Source organism: Balaenoptera physalus (assembly GCF_965194825.1).
Source record: "Balaenoptera physalus genome assembly, chromosome: 17".
In the NCBI taxonomy this organism is placed as follows: Eukaryota; Metazoa; Chordata; class Mammalia; order Artiodactyla; family Balaenopteridae; genus Balaenoptera; species Balaenoptera physalus.
Window position 1 is genome coordinate 49,884,634 of NC_138895.1, and position 19,936 is coordinate 49,904,569.

The 19,936-nt window shown below is 38.5% G+C and overlaps 1 protein-coding gene across 6 annotated transcripts in view; it reads right to left on the minus strand.

The window, feature by feature from the left end:
• The window catches only part of ANKRD46 (ankyrin repeat domain 46), a 62,671-nt gene that overhangs the window by 25,462 nt on the left and 17,273 nt on the right, over positions 1–19,936 (minus strand). For 4 of the 6 annotated variants that reach the window (XR_014255348.1, XR_014255349.1, XR_014255350.1 and 1 more), the window contains exons 2-4: positions 13,551–13,651; positions 10,655–10,992; positions 9,304–9,462 (exon numbers count right to left, since the gene is read on the minus strand). Coding sequence is in view for 2 of the 6 variants with exons in the window: in XM_082432785.1 (XP_082288911.1) it covers positions 3,314–3,530; positions 9,304–9,462; positions 10,655–10,965 (687 nt within the window). In the remaining 4 variants the exon portion in view is untranslated. Of the gene's footprint in view, positions 1–1,489; positions 3,531–9,303; positions 9,463–10,654; positions 10,993–13,550; positions 13,652–19,936 lie in introns of those variants that run through there. The other 2 variants (XM_082432785.1, XM_082432786.1) reach the window with 1 other exon arrangement.

Below are 19,936 nucleotides of genomic sequence, written 5' to 3' on the forward strand. Positions count from 1 at the left end.
CACGTGCCACAACTACGGAAGCCCATGTGTCTATTGCCCATGCTCTGCAACGAGAAGCCACCACAATGAGAAGCCCATGCATCGCAACGAAGAGCAGCCCCCGCTCGCCGCAACAAGAGAAAACCTGCGTGCAGCAACGAAGACCCAATGCAGCCAAAGGAAAAAAAAAAAAAATCCCACCAGCCTTTAAAAAAAAAAAAAAATTCAGTTGACCCTTGAACAAGGGTTTTAAATGCATGGGTCCTCTTACACCCGGATTTTTTTTGTTAAATACGTAGTACAGGGACTTCCCTGGTGGTCCAGTGGTAAAGAACCCGCCTTACAATGCAGGGGATGTGGGTTTGATCCCTGGTCGGGGAACTAAGATCCCACATGCCGCAGGGCAACTAAGCCCATGCGCCACAACTAGAGCCCACGTGCTGCAAACTACAGAGCCCACGCGACCTGGAGCCTGTGCGCCACAGCTAGAGAAGAGGAAACCCGCGCAGCACAATGAAGAGCCTGTGCGCCACAACGAAAGACCCTGCATGCCTCAACAAAGATCCCGGGTGCCGCAACTAAGACCCAGCACAGCCAAAAATAAATAAATAAATAATAAATAAATCTTAAAAAAAGATACGTGGTGCAGTACTGCAAGATCATCTACTGTTGGCTGAATCTGCACATGCAGAACCATAGATACCAAGGGCCCCCTGTCAAGTTACTTGCTGATTTTCAGCTGTGCAGTGGTCAGTGCCCCTACTTCCTAGTAACCCCTGCACTGTTCAAGGGTCAACTGTACCTGTTTACTGAGTACGGTAAGTGATGAGGAATGACAGGTAGAGAAGTGGGCAGTCAGATATGTTTAACTATGTTAGGTTTTCTGAACATGCCAGGGTTTGAGCTTCAATATGAAGGGTTAGTAATCCTGGGAGGATGTGGAAAAATGGTGCATTATAGGAGGAAGAAAAGTAAGTATTTAGAAACAGGAGTGAAAATTTTAGTAACAGGTGTTGCTGAGACGGCAGTAGGCAAGATTCTAGATGGTTCCACTGCCAGACTCATGACAGACAGCAGGGCAGAAGGAAAAAGCAAACTTATAATTGGGGATAGAGCCTGAATGTGGAATCCCTATTCCACTATGTCCTAGCTGTCTGATATTGGACAAGTCACTTAAACCTCCTAGTATCAGTTTCCTCATCTTATAAAATGGGGAAATACAGCAGGGGTGGGGTGAATATAAGGATGAAATGAGATGAGGCACGTGAAGTGACCTGTAAAACTGGGAGGTGCTTAATCATGGTAGTTATTATCACTCTTAAATCCAAAAGCAATTCACCCAAATTAGTGTCAGAACATTTATAAGGCTAACATACGTGAAACGTGATATACCTATTACATCAGGTTTGAAAAAAAAAAAACTTTGTTTTTATGAACAGCCAATTGGAACCCATTTAAAAAAATCCTAAGTTAAAAGAAAAACAATGATACCTAAGCAAACAGATTGTGATTAAGAGATTATAAATACGTTTATTGGTAGTATTACTGAATACTGAACACAGAGAATACAAAGAAATCAGCACTTAAAAGGAAACATAAACCTTTAAAAAATGTAATATATTTACATATATGTTAACCAATTTTGCACATCTGTTTAGAGTTACAAACAAAAGCAAAGCTAATTCCAAAGCTTTTAATCTGAATATACTCTGATTTTGAGTTCTAGTGTTCTCCATTCTAACATCCACGGTTTGCTGTATTTACACCAAGTATGATTAATTTTGTTTGTATCTAACCTAAAAGCAAGATGCTGTGAGCTGATCCTGAGGCAGCCAGGTAAATCAGAAATTTCAGAACAGCTCTTTAAGACAGCATAAAGTCACATGAAAGAAAAATGCCTCAATCCTAGATATATAAATGCAAAAGAGAAAATATTAAGAAGCAAAAAGAATCACAGAAATACCAATTCTGCTTTAAATTATAATTTCTAATTCTAGCAACAATTCAATTAGCAGTAGCTTAGATGACTTATGTTCTAAAAAATAAAACCATTAGTTCTTTCACTATAATTTTCTGACTACATCCAATGAATAATTCTCAAGTCTTCATATCCTTTTTTAATAACCCAAGAATATGACTTAAACATAGCAGAATCATTAACAAAAGAGGCCTTCAAACAACTGCTAAAAGCTTCAATATAGTTTGGGGGCCATATTTCAATTTACATAATATTAGCGTTCATAAAGAGTTTATGACACCTAGTACAATAGTGTTCAGCACTGTTAATTCAGAAATACACCATCCATTCTTGCCATCAGAGAACAACTGACATGGATGGGATTGTCACCACAATTCTAACAGGGCCTCTAAACCGGATTGCATATAAAATGAAAAAATTATGAACTATGATACAATTGTGACAACACAGCTAGCTTACAGAACTGAGTTTTTCACCATAGTAATAGTATACAGAATTACAGTGACATTTAAACATCAGAATTATTTTCCCCTGCTAACTACTGAGTAGAGAAAGTTTTCTGACTGCATTTTTGATGTACAGAATATCTCTGAAATAAACACTAGGGGAAATGGACAAATGAACGATATTAACTTCTCAAGTTCATTCGTCACAGATATCAACAACAAGCAAAGCAGCTTAGAAAAAAATCAAAATTATCCTAAAAACAAATAAATATAAGATCAAATCAGTCATTTTTGAGGAAAATACAGCTCATTTTCAAAAGTTCTGTTTGGTTTGTGACTAGACTTGAAAATATTAAAACAAACCAAACATTCCAAAAATACTGATTTGCTCTACAGGATTTGAAAAAAGCACTTCAAGTTTTAAGCTGAATGCTTCATTCTCCCCTAGCCCCCGCCCCCGATATTCCCCAGAGAAAGTAAATAAAAAGAGAAAAGCAGCTCTTGCAAAAATAAACAAAAACAAAACAAAACTACCAACCAAAACTAATCATATAAGACAATCTTCAGACACTTCACTTTAGTTGGTCTTTTGTTACGGTAAGGTTTCTGTAGCAAGGATCTCCTAGTCTCATCCTCTATCTCTCATTCTTTAGTCACTTCCATGTTTTTAATCAAACAAGGCTATGCAGAGCCTTTCCTAAGAAGTCAGGCTGAGTTGGAGGTAGCTTTAGGACAGTATACTTGACTACAGTATGTAGTTAGTTCTTCTACAAGGATTATAATGTGTAAAACTGCAAAAAGAAAAAACGTACAGCCCTCACTGCCTTGCACCAAGAGAAAACTTTGAGAAACTGAGAACAAACAATGGAAGCCAGGACACTGGCATCTGCCTCCTCTCCCATGGGCTCTCCTAATGCACCAGTTCAGGCTGATTTTCCACGAAGGGTAGCACCCCACTCACATAGTAGGCGATGCCAAGGGACAGCAGAGCAATGACAAAGATCAAGAGCAACACCCTCCAGAAGCCCAGATCCTCTACAAACTCCTGCCACGTGGTTCGGAAGCTGGACAGGACCCCCTCACCTTGCTGCAGGTTGGGATTGAGGAGGGAATGGCTTTCCATGGCACTGTGAAAGAAGCAAAGGGAAAAGAAAGGGCATGAAACAACACATTTCAAAAACATAAAACCACAGGAACTGCATTGTTTAGAAAAGACCAACCTTAAAATACAATATTTACAAGAAGAAAACTGACTTATATATATATATTCTCACCCATTTGTGTACTGATTTATATACGTGCAGGTATCTGGACAATCTACCTTTAACTATAAACTGCTATACAGTAATGATTATGTTTCTTGGTTTAGTATCTAGAAGAGTCAGTTAAAAATCCTTTTCTAATAAAAACGTCCCAAGCAGAAGTCTTGAAGTAGGTCAAATGAGTTGTTTCCACCAGGTACTAAAGCAAAACACATTTTGGTTATTTGAAATTTAGAATTCAACACGAGGATTCAAAATTTGAGAATTCATGTTAATGGAATTAAGCAAAGACGGGCAAATCTAAAACACTGTTCTATAAAGTATGTGAATCTTAAAGTGAAAAGGGAATTTTTATTAATTTAGTTCAATAATCTGACCAATGAAGGAATTCCTTCTTTAAACTGCAATACTCCAGTAATGGATGCTTACTCTTCAGTCTGCTGTACACCTGGACACGGCTAGCCATTAGGAATTCCTCTTAATAGGTGCCTCCGACTGGTTTTAGTTCTGTCTTGTACAACAACACAAAATACGTTTGTTTCTCTTCTATATAAAGGCTGAGTCTAGTTGAAAATAAGGCAGCACAAATACCATAAAAACACTGATTCAGGGCTTCCCTGGTGGCGCAGTGGTTGAGAATCTGCCTGCCAATGCAGGGGACACGGGTTCGAGCCCTGGTCTGGGAAGATCCCACATGCCGCGGAGCAACTGGGCCCGTGAGCCACAACTACTGAGCCTGCGCGTCTGGAGCCTGTGCTCCGCAACGAGAGGCCGCAACAGTGAGAGGCCCGCGCACCGCGATGAAGAGTGGCCCCCACTCGCCGCAACTAGAGAAAGCCCTCGCACAGAAACGAAGACCCAACACAGCCAAAAATAAATAAATAAATAAATAAATTAATTAATTAATTAATTAATTTTAAAAACACTGATTCAGGTTTTCATAACTATATAAGCGAGAAATATGACCACTACAAATACAGTATATCTGACATTGGTATTTGGAAGGCTGCACAGTGATGAATTTGAAGCTCTAAGGGATTAGCACCCACAATTATGTCACAACATGCAGGACCAACAACAGGGTATCATTTAGATTAAAGCCACAATGACCATAATCATAGGTATCAACTATCTACCGCTGTTATTATCCTTCCTAAACTCCTTCTCTTCATATTCTTCCAACCATCTTGGGGCAGAACAATGGAAACAGCACAAAACAATGTCTTAAGAGTCTGGTTCATCATGCAAAATTGACAGTTGTTTTTTTTTTTGGGTAACCTACAACTTTATTTTACTTCTTGACACTGTTAAACAAAGGCACTTCAGCATTTACTGGCATTTAGAGTCTTCTCTAATCATGGGAAGGTGATTTCTTAATGGGCCAATATGTCTGACATCCAAACGTTTTTTTATATTTATCTTCTGAATAGGAGAAGACATTTTCAATGGGAATCTACAACAACACAAAAATTTAAAGAAAACTCAAGCAAGTTCAAAAATAAGATTAGAACTTTAAGAAGTTCAGGAGAGGTTAATTTTGACTTACATGAAATTTATTGACTACGTCTGAGTCAACATGCTCTCATACTTAAAAGTGTTAGATATACAGGTATCCCCCATTTTTTGAAAGTTTGCTTTATGCCACCTCACTTTTAAGAAACATCTACAATACTACCAGTATTTGCTAACTGAAAGTAATCCCAAGAGGATTTTTGCTTTTATACGAAAAAAGGTGAAAAGCAGAAACAGTGTTCAGTGTTTACTTTGCAGCAAGAGCGGCCCCGCCAAGCCCCTTCCCCAGGAACTGCACTCAGCACCTCAGCACCCAGCTGCAGTAGCTCTGAACTGTGTCTGTGAGCGTCTGTGCTGTATCTCGATTTATTCTGTGCATCCATTAGCAAGACGAGTCCTAAGGCAATTGCTTCTTTGCTTTATGCCATCTTGGCTTAAGGAAAGGTTTCCTAGGAACACTCTACTTTTGGATAGTGGCGGGTGGGGTAGGGACCTGTAAAATGAGAATTCAGTTGCACGTTCTCTAGGAGCCCATGAAGTTTTGCCAATCAGAACTGTCTATAGCAACCTGATCCAATGAAATGTTTTCTACTGTCTAGGAAATACCTGATTCTAGCACGATGGTCTGTGTGTGCATGTGTAATCTTTTTTGTACATGTGTCACCTACACTGTCTCTGTCATCCCATACCTACAAAGTAAAAAGGAACTAAATTAAACTTAGGATATAAAGGGGTGTAGGGAAATGTTTTTCATCAACTTGACTGATAGGCCCTTAAGAAGTTATGCTATGTTTCAGGGAATCATAAGGGAAGTGGAAAATACTAAATACATTCAAAATCTTGCTTTATCCTCTGTTCTAGAAAAGGCTAATCACCACACAGCTATGCCATGTACTAGCCAATCCCTTTAAGCTTTTCCCCTTTTTTTATTTTTTAAAAAATATTTATTTGGTTGCACAGGGTCTTAGTTGTGGCAGGCGGGCTCTTTAGTTGTGGCTTGCAGGCTCCTTAGTTGCAGCTCACCAGCCCCATAGTTGCAGCACGTGGGCTCCTTAGTTGTGGCATGCAAACTCTTAGTTGCAGCATGCATGTGGGATCTGGTTCCTTAACCAGGGATCAAACCCGGGCCCCCTGCACTGGAAGCGTGGAGTCCTATCTACTGTGCCACCAGGGAAGTCCCTCCCTCCCTTTTTTTAAATTGATGTAATTCATATACCATAAAATTCATCTTTTTAAAGTATGTGATTCAGGGGCTTCCCTGGTGGTGCAGTGGTTAAGAATCCACCTGCCAATGCAGGGAACACAGGTTCCATCCCTGGTCTGGGAAGATCCCATATGCCGCGGAGCAACTAAGCCCATGCGCCACAACTACTGAGCCTGTGCTCTAGAGCCCACAATCCACAACTTCTGAGCCCGCACGTCATAACTACTGAAGCCCGTGCACCCTAGAGCCCACGTGCCCTAGACCCCACGCACCACAATTACTGAGCCCGTGTGCTGCAACTACTGAAGCCCACTTGCTCTAGGGCCCACGTGTCACAACTACTGAGCCTGCATGCTGCAACTACTGAAGCCCACATGCCTCGAGCCCATGCTCTGCAACAAGGGAAGCCACCGCGATGAGAAGCCCGCGCACCACAATGAAGAGTAGCCCCCGCTCGCTGCAACTAGAGAAAGCCTGCACACAGCAACAAAGACCCAACGCAGCCAAAAATAAAAATAAGTAAAATATTAAAGTACATGATTCAGTGGTTTTCAGTAAATTCGCAAAGTTGTAGAACCATCTCCACTATCTAATTTTAGAACATTTTGGTCGCCTCTATAATAAACTCTGTACCTTCAGCAGCCACTTCCCACTGCCCCTTCCCCTGCTCCTGGCAACCACTACTTTCTATTTGCTGATTATGGACACTTCATATAAATGGAATCATATGACATTTGGCCTTTTGTGCCTGGCTTCTCTCATGTAGCATGTTTTCAAAGCTCATCCGTGTTGTAGCACATACCAGTATTACATTCCTTTTTATGGTGGAATAATGTTTCACTAGATGGATAGATGACAGTTTATCCACTCATCATCGATGGACTTTTGGGTGGTTTCCACCTTTTGGTTATTATAAATAATGCTTCTATGAAATTCATGTACAAGTTTTTGTGCGAACATGTGTTTTCAATTTTCTTGGGTGTATACCTAAAAGTAGAATTGCTGGGTCGTATGGTAACTCTGTGTAACTTTCTGAGGAGCTGCCAGACTGTCTTCCACAGCAGCTATGCTATTTGACATTCCCACCAGCAATGTATGACGGTTCGGATTTTTTCACGTCATTGCCAGTACGTGTTATCGTCCATCTTTTTGATTGTAGCCATCCTACTGGGTATAAAGTGGTATTTCACTGTGGTTTTGATCTGCATTTTCCCTAATGAGCAATGATACTGCCTTTAAGCTTTTTAATTTAAGCTTCAACCACACCTTCCTATCATGACACTGAAGGGCAGGAGTTAAGATAGGACAACTAGGTAGTACAAATATTAATAATTCAATTTTCAAAGAATAGGCTTTACATAATGCCGTAAATAATGCAAATTCTCATGCTGAAGTGCAATGGCAGGTACGTGAAAGAAGTAGGAATAAATACTTCATATTGCATTGCTCAAATGACTAATCACTTCTTAGTTAATAAGTAATCACAACTGAGGTAAAACAAAGTATATTTCTAATAAAGAGGTGCCAAGAAATTGGCTATTAACAAAATATACCAAGCAAAGTCCTGACTATATACAAAGAAAATGCACATTCTTGGACATTTTTCACAGTAAAGAAGCTTAAAGTAGTTTCGAAAATAAATTTTAAGTTATTTTGCAAGAACATGATCTTTAACAAAAAACAGGTAACTCAATGTTACTGGATTGCTTATAGCATCCTGACTGCCAGTCCAGAGCACACGGGTGAAGGAAGGGCTTCCCGATGCACCTCTGGCTCGTTGTATGTACTTGCCAGCCTCCAGTGATAACTCATAAGGAGCCTGCACTGTTCTACAAGTAAACCTGTTTAATTTCTTTGGACAATAATAAGTATGTGAAACAAACAAAATAATCCTAAACTTGAGAGTAGAATTAATGGTCCCCAAGGAGTACACCAGGCAGTCCACGAAGAGGAAAGGAATCACGGGCACAGAGGAATCAAATTAAGGGTGAACTATGAAAAACAGAGGATTTCATCTGGAACTCACAGAAACAATGATCCCAACAGTCTAAGTGGACCATATGCTCCTAATTCAAAGTCTTGGTCAATCTGCTACTGGGTCAATAGCTAATGAGGGTCCTAGTCCACTGAAAATTTTGCGAGGAGACTATAAAGCTCATCATCCTTCTTACCCTGTAATACCTGGAGAGCTTCAACTCCATGGTGGTCAACCAAACTACATGCTAGTACAACTAAGTCTGGCCTAGAGACTTTACCTGTTGAGCCCGTGATGCCAGAGAAAAGATGACTGGTCACCTTTTCAGAGCTCCCTGAACTATGTTCTAAACTGCTTCTAGACGAGAAATGATGAGATATTTGAGACCCTGTCAGTCACTACATCTTAGTTTCAATTACTTACAGGAGCCCACATTTCATTTGTTCCATCTCATGTAAAAGTCACTTTCACATCACTGAACTGTGTATGTGTTAAGTCTTGTCTTACTTGCCTCCTGTTTTACTTTTCTTCAGCACTTTAATTCCCTACCTTTGAAAGGAAGCTTTTTGGTCGTTTCTAATACTGTCCAAGTTCTTGTCCTGACTTATCTTTCTCCTCCTTTTTCGAAATTCCATTCTTTTTGTGACCTGTACTTAAATTCTCAGACTCCTGTTTCCCTCCCTCCTATTCAGCTCTTCTCACTTGTACTACCAATACAGCAGGCTGCCCTGCCCAGTGGCTAACAGAACATTCTGTGCATGTGGGCACATAGTACTTTCCATTAATAGCTTTTCAATTGTAATCTGGAGCCATAAGGACTAATATAAGTTCAAAGAAAGTATCAAAGCACTTTACTTGAAAGCAAATAAATATAAAGCTGACAAAAAGTTGTCATAAAAGATTCATTTAAAGTGACTTGCCCCTTAAAAAAATGATATCTTAAGTACCTTTCACTCTCAGCTGTCTGCATGGTCTCCAGTTTTGAGTGAGTTCCTCTGTTAAATCCTTTTACCTCCTGTTCTTCCAAAGATTCCAGCAATCGGATGACATCTTTATTCACTCCCCTGCGCTTTGCCAGAACTAGGGGTGTAGCACCTTGATGATTGCTAAAAAGTTCATAAAAATAGAGGTTATATTATACTGTTAGTAGCCATTTGTGTAGATCTCAGTGAGGAAGGCATGGGCCCCATTAACTCAAAATTAAAACCCAGAGCAGAACCCGCGGTTGAGTTGGAACCTGAATTTTGAGTTAACCTTTTTTTTTTTCCTTTTAGGGAAAAAGGAAAAAAAAAAAAAATACAGGCAAGAGTAGATAAAGGAGAATAAATAAAAGAAAAAGAGGGCATCTTCCTAGAAATTAGCTCGAAAATTCTAGATTCATCCTTAGCTGACATTTATATATTTCATGAGAAGAGTGTACATTTTTTTAAAATGTCTAAGAATTAAACAAAAAACAAAAAAAACACCCCCGCTCAAAAGCAATCAAATAAGCTGCTTTGGTTCACCTAGCTATTTAACAACAGGAGAGAGCCCAAGTAACACTGAATCCTATAGTTAATTCCCACCACATCTTGTTCTGTAGCAGCAGAACCATTTACTGTCTTATTCTGATTTAGGGACATTATAGCACCAATAAATTAGGGCAACATGAAACTGCAGCTTAAAGGTCAAGGTCACTTTTTAAAGTGGCCTGATACCTTTCCCACTCAAGAGACAAGGAATCACTAAAACAAACCAAAAAAACCACTACTTCTTCACATTGTTGAGTATCAAAAGGACTGTGAGCGCCCCAGAGAGACTATGAAGCTAGCATGGCATATTATAAGACAGAAGGCAAACAAGCTTTGCAATCAGGTGGAACTAGGTTCAAATTCCAGCTGTGTGACCTTTGTTAAGTCATTTCACCCAGAATGCTTGTCTCAATTATTTCATCTATAAAATGAATACCTACCTTAAGAGTTATTCATTCTGAGGATTAAATGAGCTAACACAGTATGTGCAGTGCCCAGGCCGTAATAGATTTTCAACAAATGTTAGTTCTTTTCTTCTTTTGCCCTTGTCTTATAATACACAATTAATTAGTAGCAGAACCTAGCCACTATTTTCATAGAAAAACATACACTGCTTCAGCATAAATCTAGAAGTCAGCCTCTTGTTCCCTCACTCATTGTCCTCAATACCCTTCTGAACTTGTCACTATGCTCAATCAGTGAGGAAGCAAAATCAACAGACTCCTAGATCATTGGTTGAGAGACTAATGGGAAGAAGTGACAAGACTTCAAAAACCACAGAACTTACCAAATATCAATTTTGAGTCCATTGGAAACTAAGAATTGAATAGTATCCACATGGCCACAGAGATGAAGAGCTGTGTTTCCCTGATAATCTGTGGCCAGGAGATCAGCACCAAATTTATGTAATAACTGGCAGATGTCTACATTCCCTCGGGCTGCTGCGAGGTGAAGGCCTGTTCTGCCCCTGCTGTCACGAATATTTGGGTCAAAGCCACTTTCCAAAAGCCTCTTGGAGTAGTTAAAGTCTCCATCAATACAGGCTTGTAGCAGGGGCACATTAGTCTGAGAAGAATCATTCACAAAAACGTAGGACATTGTTCAGATGTGGTGGATGGAATGTGCCTGTAATGAAATATGAGGTGCGCAAGATTCAGAGAAGCCAACTAAATCAAGACAATGAAGTCATTTAGAAAAGCGTTATTTCTTTTCCTTCTTGGCCTCCTGCCTCTAATAAATTACCTCACCAAACAGAAACAACAACAGAGTTATTATTATATTTTATTTTCCATTAAAATGTCATTTTTTTCATATCTGTTGAATCAAAATTGCAATTAAATTACCATAAAGCCGTATTTCACTTTTCATCGTATAAAAAGACTGAGATTTTTTTTTTTTGGCCGCGCCATGCGGCACGTGGGTCTTCGTTCCCCAACCAGGGATCAAACCTGCATCCCCTGCATTGGAAGCGTGGAGTCTTAACCACTGGACCGCCAGGGAAGTCCCTGGATTGAGATATTTTTAAAGCGAAGCAAGATATAAGTGCTTAGATTTAAGTTTATTACATTGTCAGAAGACAAAGACAGCATGTTCCTTAAACTTCATACAACTACCTATACACGCACATACACACACACAAATGCTACTACTGGTAGAGATTCTTATTTAAAACAAAGTAATTCTCTTTCATATATTTGCTTTTTATTGTATTTGAGATATTCTATATGGTAAAACAATTAGCAGCTCAAAAGTTAACTAAATCAGCATGAAAAAACCAATAACTTAATTCACACTCAATAAGGACCTGCTAAATGTTGTGTTTAGAGCACAAACTTCAAATTTTTCATAGAAAGAGAAAAGCTAAGGAAGGCAACAAACTAAATTTAAAAACTGATAATATCATGAAATTAAGAATTCTGTCCTTTTTACAGTATTGATCCTATTCTGCTTTGTTCTGTGGTTATCTAAATATCTGACTTTGCCAAACTCCCACTGTCTGAAGATGGAGAGATGAGGAAAAACTGGTCTCTGTGGGAATGCAGAGGCAGGACAAAGGCAGCAATCCCAGCTGTGTCCATGCTAATACTTCACCCATCTGAGTAGCCTCGGTTCACCAGTAGGTGTTTCCACACATCCTTCATTGATACTTACTTCCCTGCCCGCAGCAATCTCTTGGTCTCTCAGTGCATGCGTGTGTCCGTGCATGCGTGCGAGCGTGTGTCTCCACCCCACCTGCAATTGTCCCTTCCTTGGTTCATTTAAGAAAAAGTTAAAGCCTGACAAAAGAAACTTTACTAAGAAGTTAAAGAGAAAACAAACCAAAACAAGAAAACACAAAGGCAGAGACCGATGTGTTTGTTAAGATGGCTCCCTTACTCTAAGGTTAAAAAAGCTTAGTCCCAGATGAGCTTGGCTGTAATTTATCAGGCAAAGTCTTCCTGGAACACAGACGGAACTGGATGCTAGATCAATCTATTGTGCCTAACCTCCCGGGGATTTAGGAAAGCCTGGCTCTGGAGTTCGGTGGGATTCTTGGCCCCCACTCCTTTTAGCCTGGTTTCCAGCAGAGCCACTGTCCCTCTATTCCTGGGCCACCTTAAGCTCTGCTGCTGCCATGCGTGCAAGGGGGAAACATTAACACAGACTGAGAGCCTGTTCCGAGCCAGCCACTGCATTAAGGGTGTTAATGAATTTTATTTAATCTTCCTAACAAGTCCATAGTAAGATTTATTGTACCTGAATTTTAGTAAGGAGTCATTGAAGGATTTTAAGTCAAGGAAATGGCATGGTCTTAGTATATTAGTCTTTCAGAAAGATGACTTTCTGGCAATACAGAGCGATTAGTTTGAGGGGGTCAAGATTGGAGACAGGGAGATCAATCAGTATGTCATTGTAGAGATCCAGGCAAGAAATGATGATAGCCTGATCTAAGGCAGTGGCAGAGAGAAGGGGGCATACTGGAGAGGGATACACTAGATAGAATGAACACAACTCAATGACCTGTTGGATATAAAGGGTGAGAAGGAGCTGTTAAGGATAATTCTAAATAACGGGAAAATATGTTTATGATTAAGAATTACAGGGATCAAGATAAGCTAAACCTCAGATTATGATATTATATAATGCTTTTTAAAGAAATTAACCCAATGGGAAGATGTTTCTCAAAAAAACAGTCAAGAATTCTCTTTCAAGGGTAATCTCCCTATTTCCCCTACTGTAGTCATTGGATTGGATCATAAAAAAGACAGAGGTATCACAAGCTTTCTAAAAATTAAAATACCACATATCAAGTGCTTTTCAAGAGGTATCGTGTTTTGGTTAAATTCTCTAAGAATAGATAATGAAAAACAATCTACTTGGTATTTTTGGTTCAGTTAAGGCAGTTAAGAATTTTTGGTTCAGTTAAGGCAGTTAAGAATTCTTGTGGTTTGCAGACTAGGATTCTTTCGAATATCGGCTCAGTAAAAAGGACAAGTCTTGTCTATTTTTTAAGTGAGAATAAGCATGGTTTATTTTATGATTTCTCTGTGTCCTTGAGAAACTACTAACCTCCAAATTTAATAAGCCCAATGATAGATAACATTTTTCATCTTGACTATAGAACTGAATCTGCCCAAAAGCAAGGCCACAGTTCACTGAAGCTTTCACATGTTGTGAGGGAGTCCACAGTAGAAAATACTCACGTAAGCCTTAAGATTAGATCTTTCTCTCCGTGGTCACACGGCAGTTTCTCTGAATTCTTAAGAAGGTTCAACAGACTATCCAGAAATGTGCCAGCAAGGATCTATAATAAATAGAAAATTCAGTTATAACAAAGATGCGGTGTGAAAAAGGACTTGCTATCTACTAAACATAGACAAGGTACAGGGACCTGTAGACATTTTCCAGAAAATCTATGGGTAAGGCATTAACTTATGAGGCTACTAAAGTCACTGACGAGTAATAAAGTGGTGAAAAGGAGGAAAGAAGGGCTTAATAAGGAGAAGCTCTGTTGCCCACTAACAAGAAAGCACGGTCAGAAAGATGAAAGAAAGAGTCAGATTATGTTACCATCAATAGAGGAGAAACTACGCTCTGAAAATTCACTCTAACTTACCAGAATTTGGAATGCATACTTTTCCCATCATAAATGGTGGCTACATCTCAGGTTAGCCTACTAAAGCAATTTTAGAAATAAAATGCTATTTGCAGTGGGGGAAAAAATTAAAAACAACCAATACTTGGGTTTAAACCAAACAGGTACACTTAAGAAAAAAAAATGTCTAATCTGTCTTGAATACTGGTACTTAAATCTCCTCCTGAGATTGTCCCCCTACCTTTTCTTTTCAATGTGAAAGAAAACTGGCTCAAATCTATCTGCAGTCTTTTCCACATGCCTGACCCCACCCCTCCTGCATCTCGGTGCAGCCCCAAGCTCACACTTTCGCTGGGACCCCCCCTCAGGTTTCCCCTTAGGGCACTGACAGACATTTGGAGAGTCCCCCGTCAGTCCCACTGCACTCTTCTCTTGAGGGAACGTGGAAGCGAGGGGGTCACGAACAGGCAGCACGGACCATAAAAAATCAATAGTAATTTGTTAGGCAAACATTTACTGTGTGCCCAAAATGTTCCAGATAATGTGCTAAGTGGTAAATCTGGGATATAAAGTCTAAATCCCAAATTTATAGTTCCAGCTGAAATTCATGACTTTTACTAGTCATTTATGCTGTCATCAAGTCCCTTTAAATAAACTTATAGGGAATAATCAATGGCATTTTATGAAGCTCCATTTACCATACGTAAGTCAGGTTGTATCATAAGGGCTATCAGTGCGAGGTTGGAAGTGAAGACAAACTACATGTGAGGACCAGTCCCACAACAGTTCAGCAAATACCATGATGACATGATAATACGCAAAACATCCACCCTCTTCAACTGTTCCCTATATTTCTGCAAGTCTGTAATACCAATTTAGACAGACCTCATTATCACTGAGCCACTTAATTGATTTCCCTGAACAAATAGTCTGTGTTCACCCAAAGCCTACTATTTTCCTTTTTTGTCCTGCCCACTAGAGCTGAGTCTTCATGACTAAAGTCTCTCTCTAATATATTAATATAAGATGTGGCTTTTTCAATGTTAAAATGGTGCAGGGGTTATTCTGAAGATAGTAGGGTTTATATTATGAAAAGGACAAGTGTAGCTGTTTATTTGGAGATAGAATTATAGATTATATAGTTATGTGCCCCCAAAGTAATCCTAATGTTTCCTTAAATCCATAAGAAAGGCCATTTTCTGCCAGTTTCTTTTGATATGACAAGGCCACATAAGAAAATAAATGATCAAATTACAAATTTATGATTTCAAACTTAATACTATATAAATGCATTAGACCTAATTACTAGAAACCTGCCAAGAAAATGCTGAAGACCCTAAATAAACCACTAGAAAGCTACTGATAGATTCCCCAAGAAATAATAGAAATGAATACAAATCGGGACACGTTAACTATTGTCCAAAGGGTGAAGAGGACTAAAGATTTTTTAAATTAAACTTTTTATTTTGAGATAACTGTACATTCAAATTCAGTTGTAAGAAACAATACAGAGAGATCCTGTGTACCTTTCACCCAGTTTCCCCTGATGGTAACACAGAGTAAAACAATAGTAGTACCGTATCACAACCGGGATATTGGCATTGATACTGCCAGGATACAGAACATTTCCAGCCCCACCAGGATCTTTGCCCTCTTACAGCCACACCTACTCCCCTCCTGCCCCCACCTCTCCTTATCCCCTGGAAACCACTACTGTCTTCCATTACTATAATTGTCATTTCTAGACTGTTACATAAATAGAGCCATACAGTAGGTAACCTTTGAGGATTTTTTTTTTTCACTCAACATAATTCTCTGGAGATTTATCTGGGTTGTTGTCTGTATCAACAGTTTGTTTCTTTTCTACTGCTGAGTAGTATTCCAAGGTATGGATGTACCACAGTTTAATTGTCTACCTACTGAAGGACATCTGATTATCTCCAGTTTTGGGGCATTATGTTAAGGCTTCTAAAAACATTCAGGTACATATTTTTATACTAAGTCTTCATTTCTCTGGGATAAATGGTCAGGAGTGCAATGTCTGGGTCATATAGAGGCCTAAAGATTTTGATGAAAAGATTGTTGAGTCTAAATGTGCTCATCTTCTCCATGAAGAAAGGAAGGAAGGAAGGAAGGAAGGAAGGAAGGAAGGAAGGAAGGAAGGAAGGAAAGAAGGAAGGAAGGAAGGTCTTCTTTGAGGTCATTTCTCTGGGTGCTAGGAGAGTAAGAGGTTATTTATGGAAGAGTTTGTAGGACCTACCATTTGGAAGGGCTCAGGTAGAAGCCCTGGTATTTACCAAAGAGAATGTGTCATAAGAACCATTCCACAAGCAGAGTTAGAGGCACTACTGTGTGATATCTTTCAAGATTCACAGAAGGCTGAGTCTGTCACCTTGTGAACGGATATGGGCATACTGGAGGCTGCTTTAGAGGTGGGGAAAGCAGAAGGGAGAGAGACGTGATACAGTCTGACTGTCCTGAGAGGCGCTACTTTCAGGAGTGAACAGTACTCTAGAGAGGCAGTTTCTCTACTGTCAGATGTTCAAAGAGCTTGGCTACTCCACCCAGAATGTATCTGGAGCTGGAATGCCTGGGTCTGAATCCCAGTTCAGCTACTTACTAGCTATATGACTTAAGCACCCAAAAAATAACAGTTATTACTCTCCTGGGGCTGGGTACAGTCCTCAACTGTGCTCTAGCTTGCATAGAGCACTGATCCCCTGGTAACACAGCAGTTTCTAACAACTGGGTGACCTCTAGTGGGGAGTAAAGACCTCCAGGAAAGAAAAAGAGAACTGGTTCCTCCTGGCAGAAGAAAAACCACAAGAACAGTCAATAATGGGAATAGTCAAGCCCCAGAAAGTCCTCTGGTTGTTCCCCATAGCCTGGTTCTGATTCCTAAGGGACAGTGTCCATAAGGGACAGTGTCCAATGACTGGCTCAGAGGCTAACTCCCTGGGATTGTTAAAAGCAGGACTTTGGGGGTCAGATCTTAGACGGCTGGCAGAGCTTAGTATTTAAAACTCTAACTCCATGCTCTGTGGCACTGCCCAGGAAACTTCATGAGGATGGAGGCACTCATCCTTTGGGACAAGGCAGTCACCCAGACCTCAGTAACAAGAGCTCCTAACGCCAAAGAGCACTTGTCTCAACCCACATAACAATAAGGAGGTTTTAGTGAAAGCTTGTGAGTCCCCAACTTGATAAGAAAGTTCTAGTTAATACTCTCTTTCCTTTATATTTTATTTTATGTTACTCTTAGGTCAATCTACACAACTTTAAGATAAGTATTCTTGATGGTTAAGAACTAATGGAGAAAATGTGTTCTATTTTAACATATACTTATTGTAACATAACTTTAAATTTGTCTTCCATACCCAATATCACCAACCATACATAATGTATTGATTTATTTTTCATTTTGAAAGGTCACTGGGAAAGGCAAGACTAAGTGCTACAAATGGTTCAAATGGACTGACAGCCTTATGCCTATATAGCAACTTTGATCAGAGATCAAAGCACCAGACAATTCAACAAAATTCAAGGGAAAAATGGCGTACCTGAAGAGATGTGCTATCAGATCTCAAGGCCTGCATTTTCTAATGTCAAAGGAAAGTACTAAAACTGAGAATGACATACAGTAAATGGAACCCCCAAATCTGGATTCACTATACCTCACTTGGTTATTCTTACCCTTTTAAAAGGATACAGTTGTTTTTAAAATATAAAATAACCTCAAAGAACCATAAAACAAGAACATCCAATGAATTCATTAAGTCCTAACTGCTTGCACTTTAGAATTACTGTTCTTAAAACCTAAGCATTGCACAGATCCACAGATATTAGGAAAGGGTAAAAAAAAAAGCCCAATCTAAAAGAAATTTAGCTGTGAGCAAGTAAAAATGTTAACAATAATTTAAACCCCTTCCCAAAATATCGATAATATATTTCTTCAGTCTGTTTATCTTCAGCAGCTATACTTCTCTAATAGAGTGGTCTTAATAATTTCCAAGGCTCAGAAAAGTTAATGTGTCTAAGGCCATACTACTGTACGTGGCAGAGTGGACTTCAAATTTAGTCTATAATATTTGCAATATGCCATGCAGCTTCTATAGTTATGAAGATAACCAGGAGAAAACAGTTCATACAAAGCTTTGTTACTTGTTCAGAACCGTTCTCTAAAATTCTTGACAGACAGTCTTCCTCTAGAAGACAAAAAATGGGTCTGACCTGTCTGTGCACCCTGGCAGATTACACAGTGCTTGGCATGTTATTTCTTGAAATCTAGACATGAGAGAATCCAGTAATTCTTTGCTGAATGTACACTCAATTAAGTTCATTGTAACAGGATTTTAAAGTAACATTTTTTTTCTTATGACTAGTTCTACAGTTCATTGTAAAATTCTTAAAATAAACATGAACAAAGAGAAGAAAATAAGTTACCCATAATCCTACCAACTAGAAATAACTATCATTAACATTTTGGTGCTATGGTCTCACAGCTTTTTTCTCTATATATTTTTTAAATTCATAATATACATACTAATGTTAAACTTTTTAAATTATACTGTGAACATGCTTCCATGTTACCAGTCTTCTATAACAATTTTTAATGGTTATGTTATATTATATGCATGTACCATAATTTTCTTACTGAATTTCTTAGCACACTAAAACAGAATTTTCCCTATACTTTTCTAATTATTACACAGATTCAAATTCACTGACATTTTAAGCCAATCAAAATGTAGATAGTCTAAGAGAATTTTAAAATAATATTTTTGGTAAAAATTTGACTATTACAATGGGTTTTCAGGCAATGTGACACAGATGGATCTGACTATAATGTAAGGCTGGGGAACCAATTTCATTTTTTTATTGGCAAATGGTTTCACTGTGATAGCAATCTTGATGCAATGCTTGTTTTGCTCACTATAAAACTTCCAAGATCCTGGTTTACAGTTCATCTTAAACTAAGTTGGATTTAGGATCCTTATTTATCTGTTTTTTTGAAGATTGTCTTGGGTCTGAGATTCACATAGATCTTACGGATAGGATTCCAAATTTCAACCTTTGAGGTATCTACCCAAACAAAGGCAAAAAATATGTAAATATTTACTTTGAGTTCTTAAAAAAAGGAAAAGGGTAGTCCCCCTTCTGAAAGCATGGTAGTAAGTAAACAAAAAAAGAATTGAGAATACTATCCTTTCAGGCTATCGCAGTACCATGAAGAACATTTAAAGGAGGAAGCTTATAAGTAGAACCTTCTGAACTTTACTTCCAAAATAAAATTAACAGAAATAATTAACTCAAAAATAATTAACAGAAGTCCAAAAAAGAGTAATTTTTAGATAAATCTGGACCCACCACAGATACATTTTTACTTTATCTTTAAATTTGTGGAGAACACACGTTTTATGGTATTTCCAAGTCGAATCTGGTAAAAATTTTAATCTTGTGATTTCTTCAATGCCAAGCTATCAATTACTTCATAATTAAAATTTTTTTAATGCACTAAAGGGGAGGTTAATTTCAAATGTGTGAATTACACATGCTACTTTAAGAAAGGCCAGTTCATTGTGTTTAAGTTCATATAATAATTAAAAGTAGGCTAATCGGGTATTACTTAGGTGGTGCTCTTAGGGAACAAAGGATTTATTTATGTTTATAAATATTTATTGTTATGTTTATTATTTATAATTAAGAAGGAAAAATGATTTATTTGTATGTTTGCTATTACTCTGCCAACAACTGCTTAGCAACATGTTTAACATTTATTAAGTTATTATTACTCCAGATACTGTTTAAGGGTTTTTCCTGTAATAACTAATTTAGTCCTCATGAAAAAAACCTATATGGTAAGTACTATCGTTATCCTCATTTTATGGGTGAAAAAACTAAGTCCCTAAGTTTGTTTTCATAAGACTCTTTTTACATAATGAATTAGTTTAGCAAATCTCTTCATCAAAGGTTATATAAAGGGAAACATCAGAC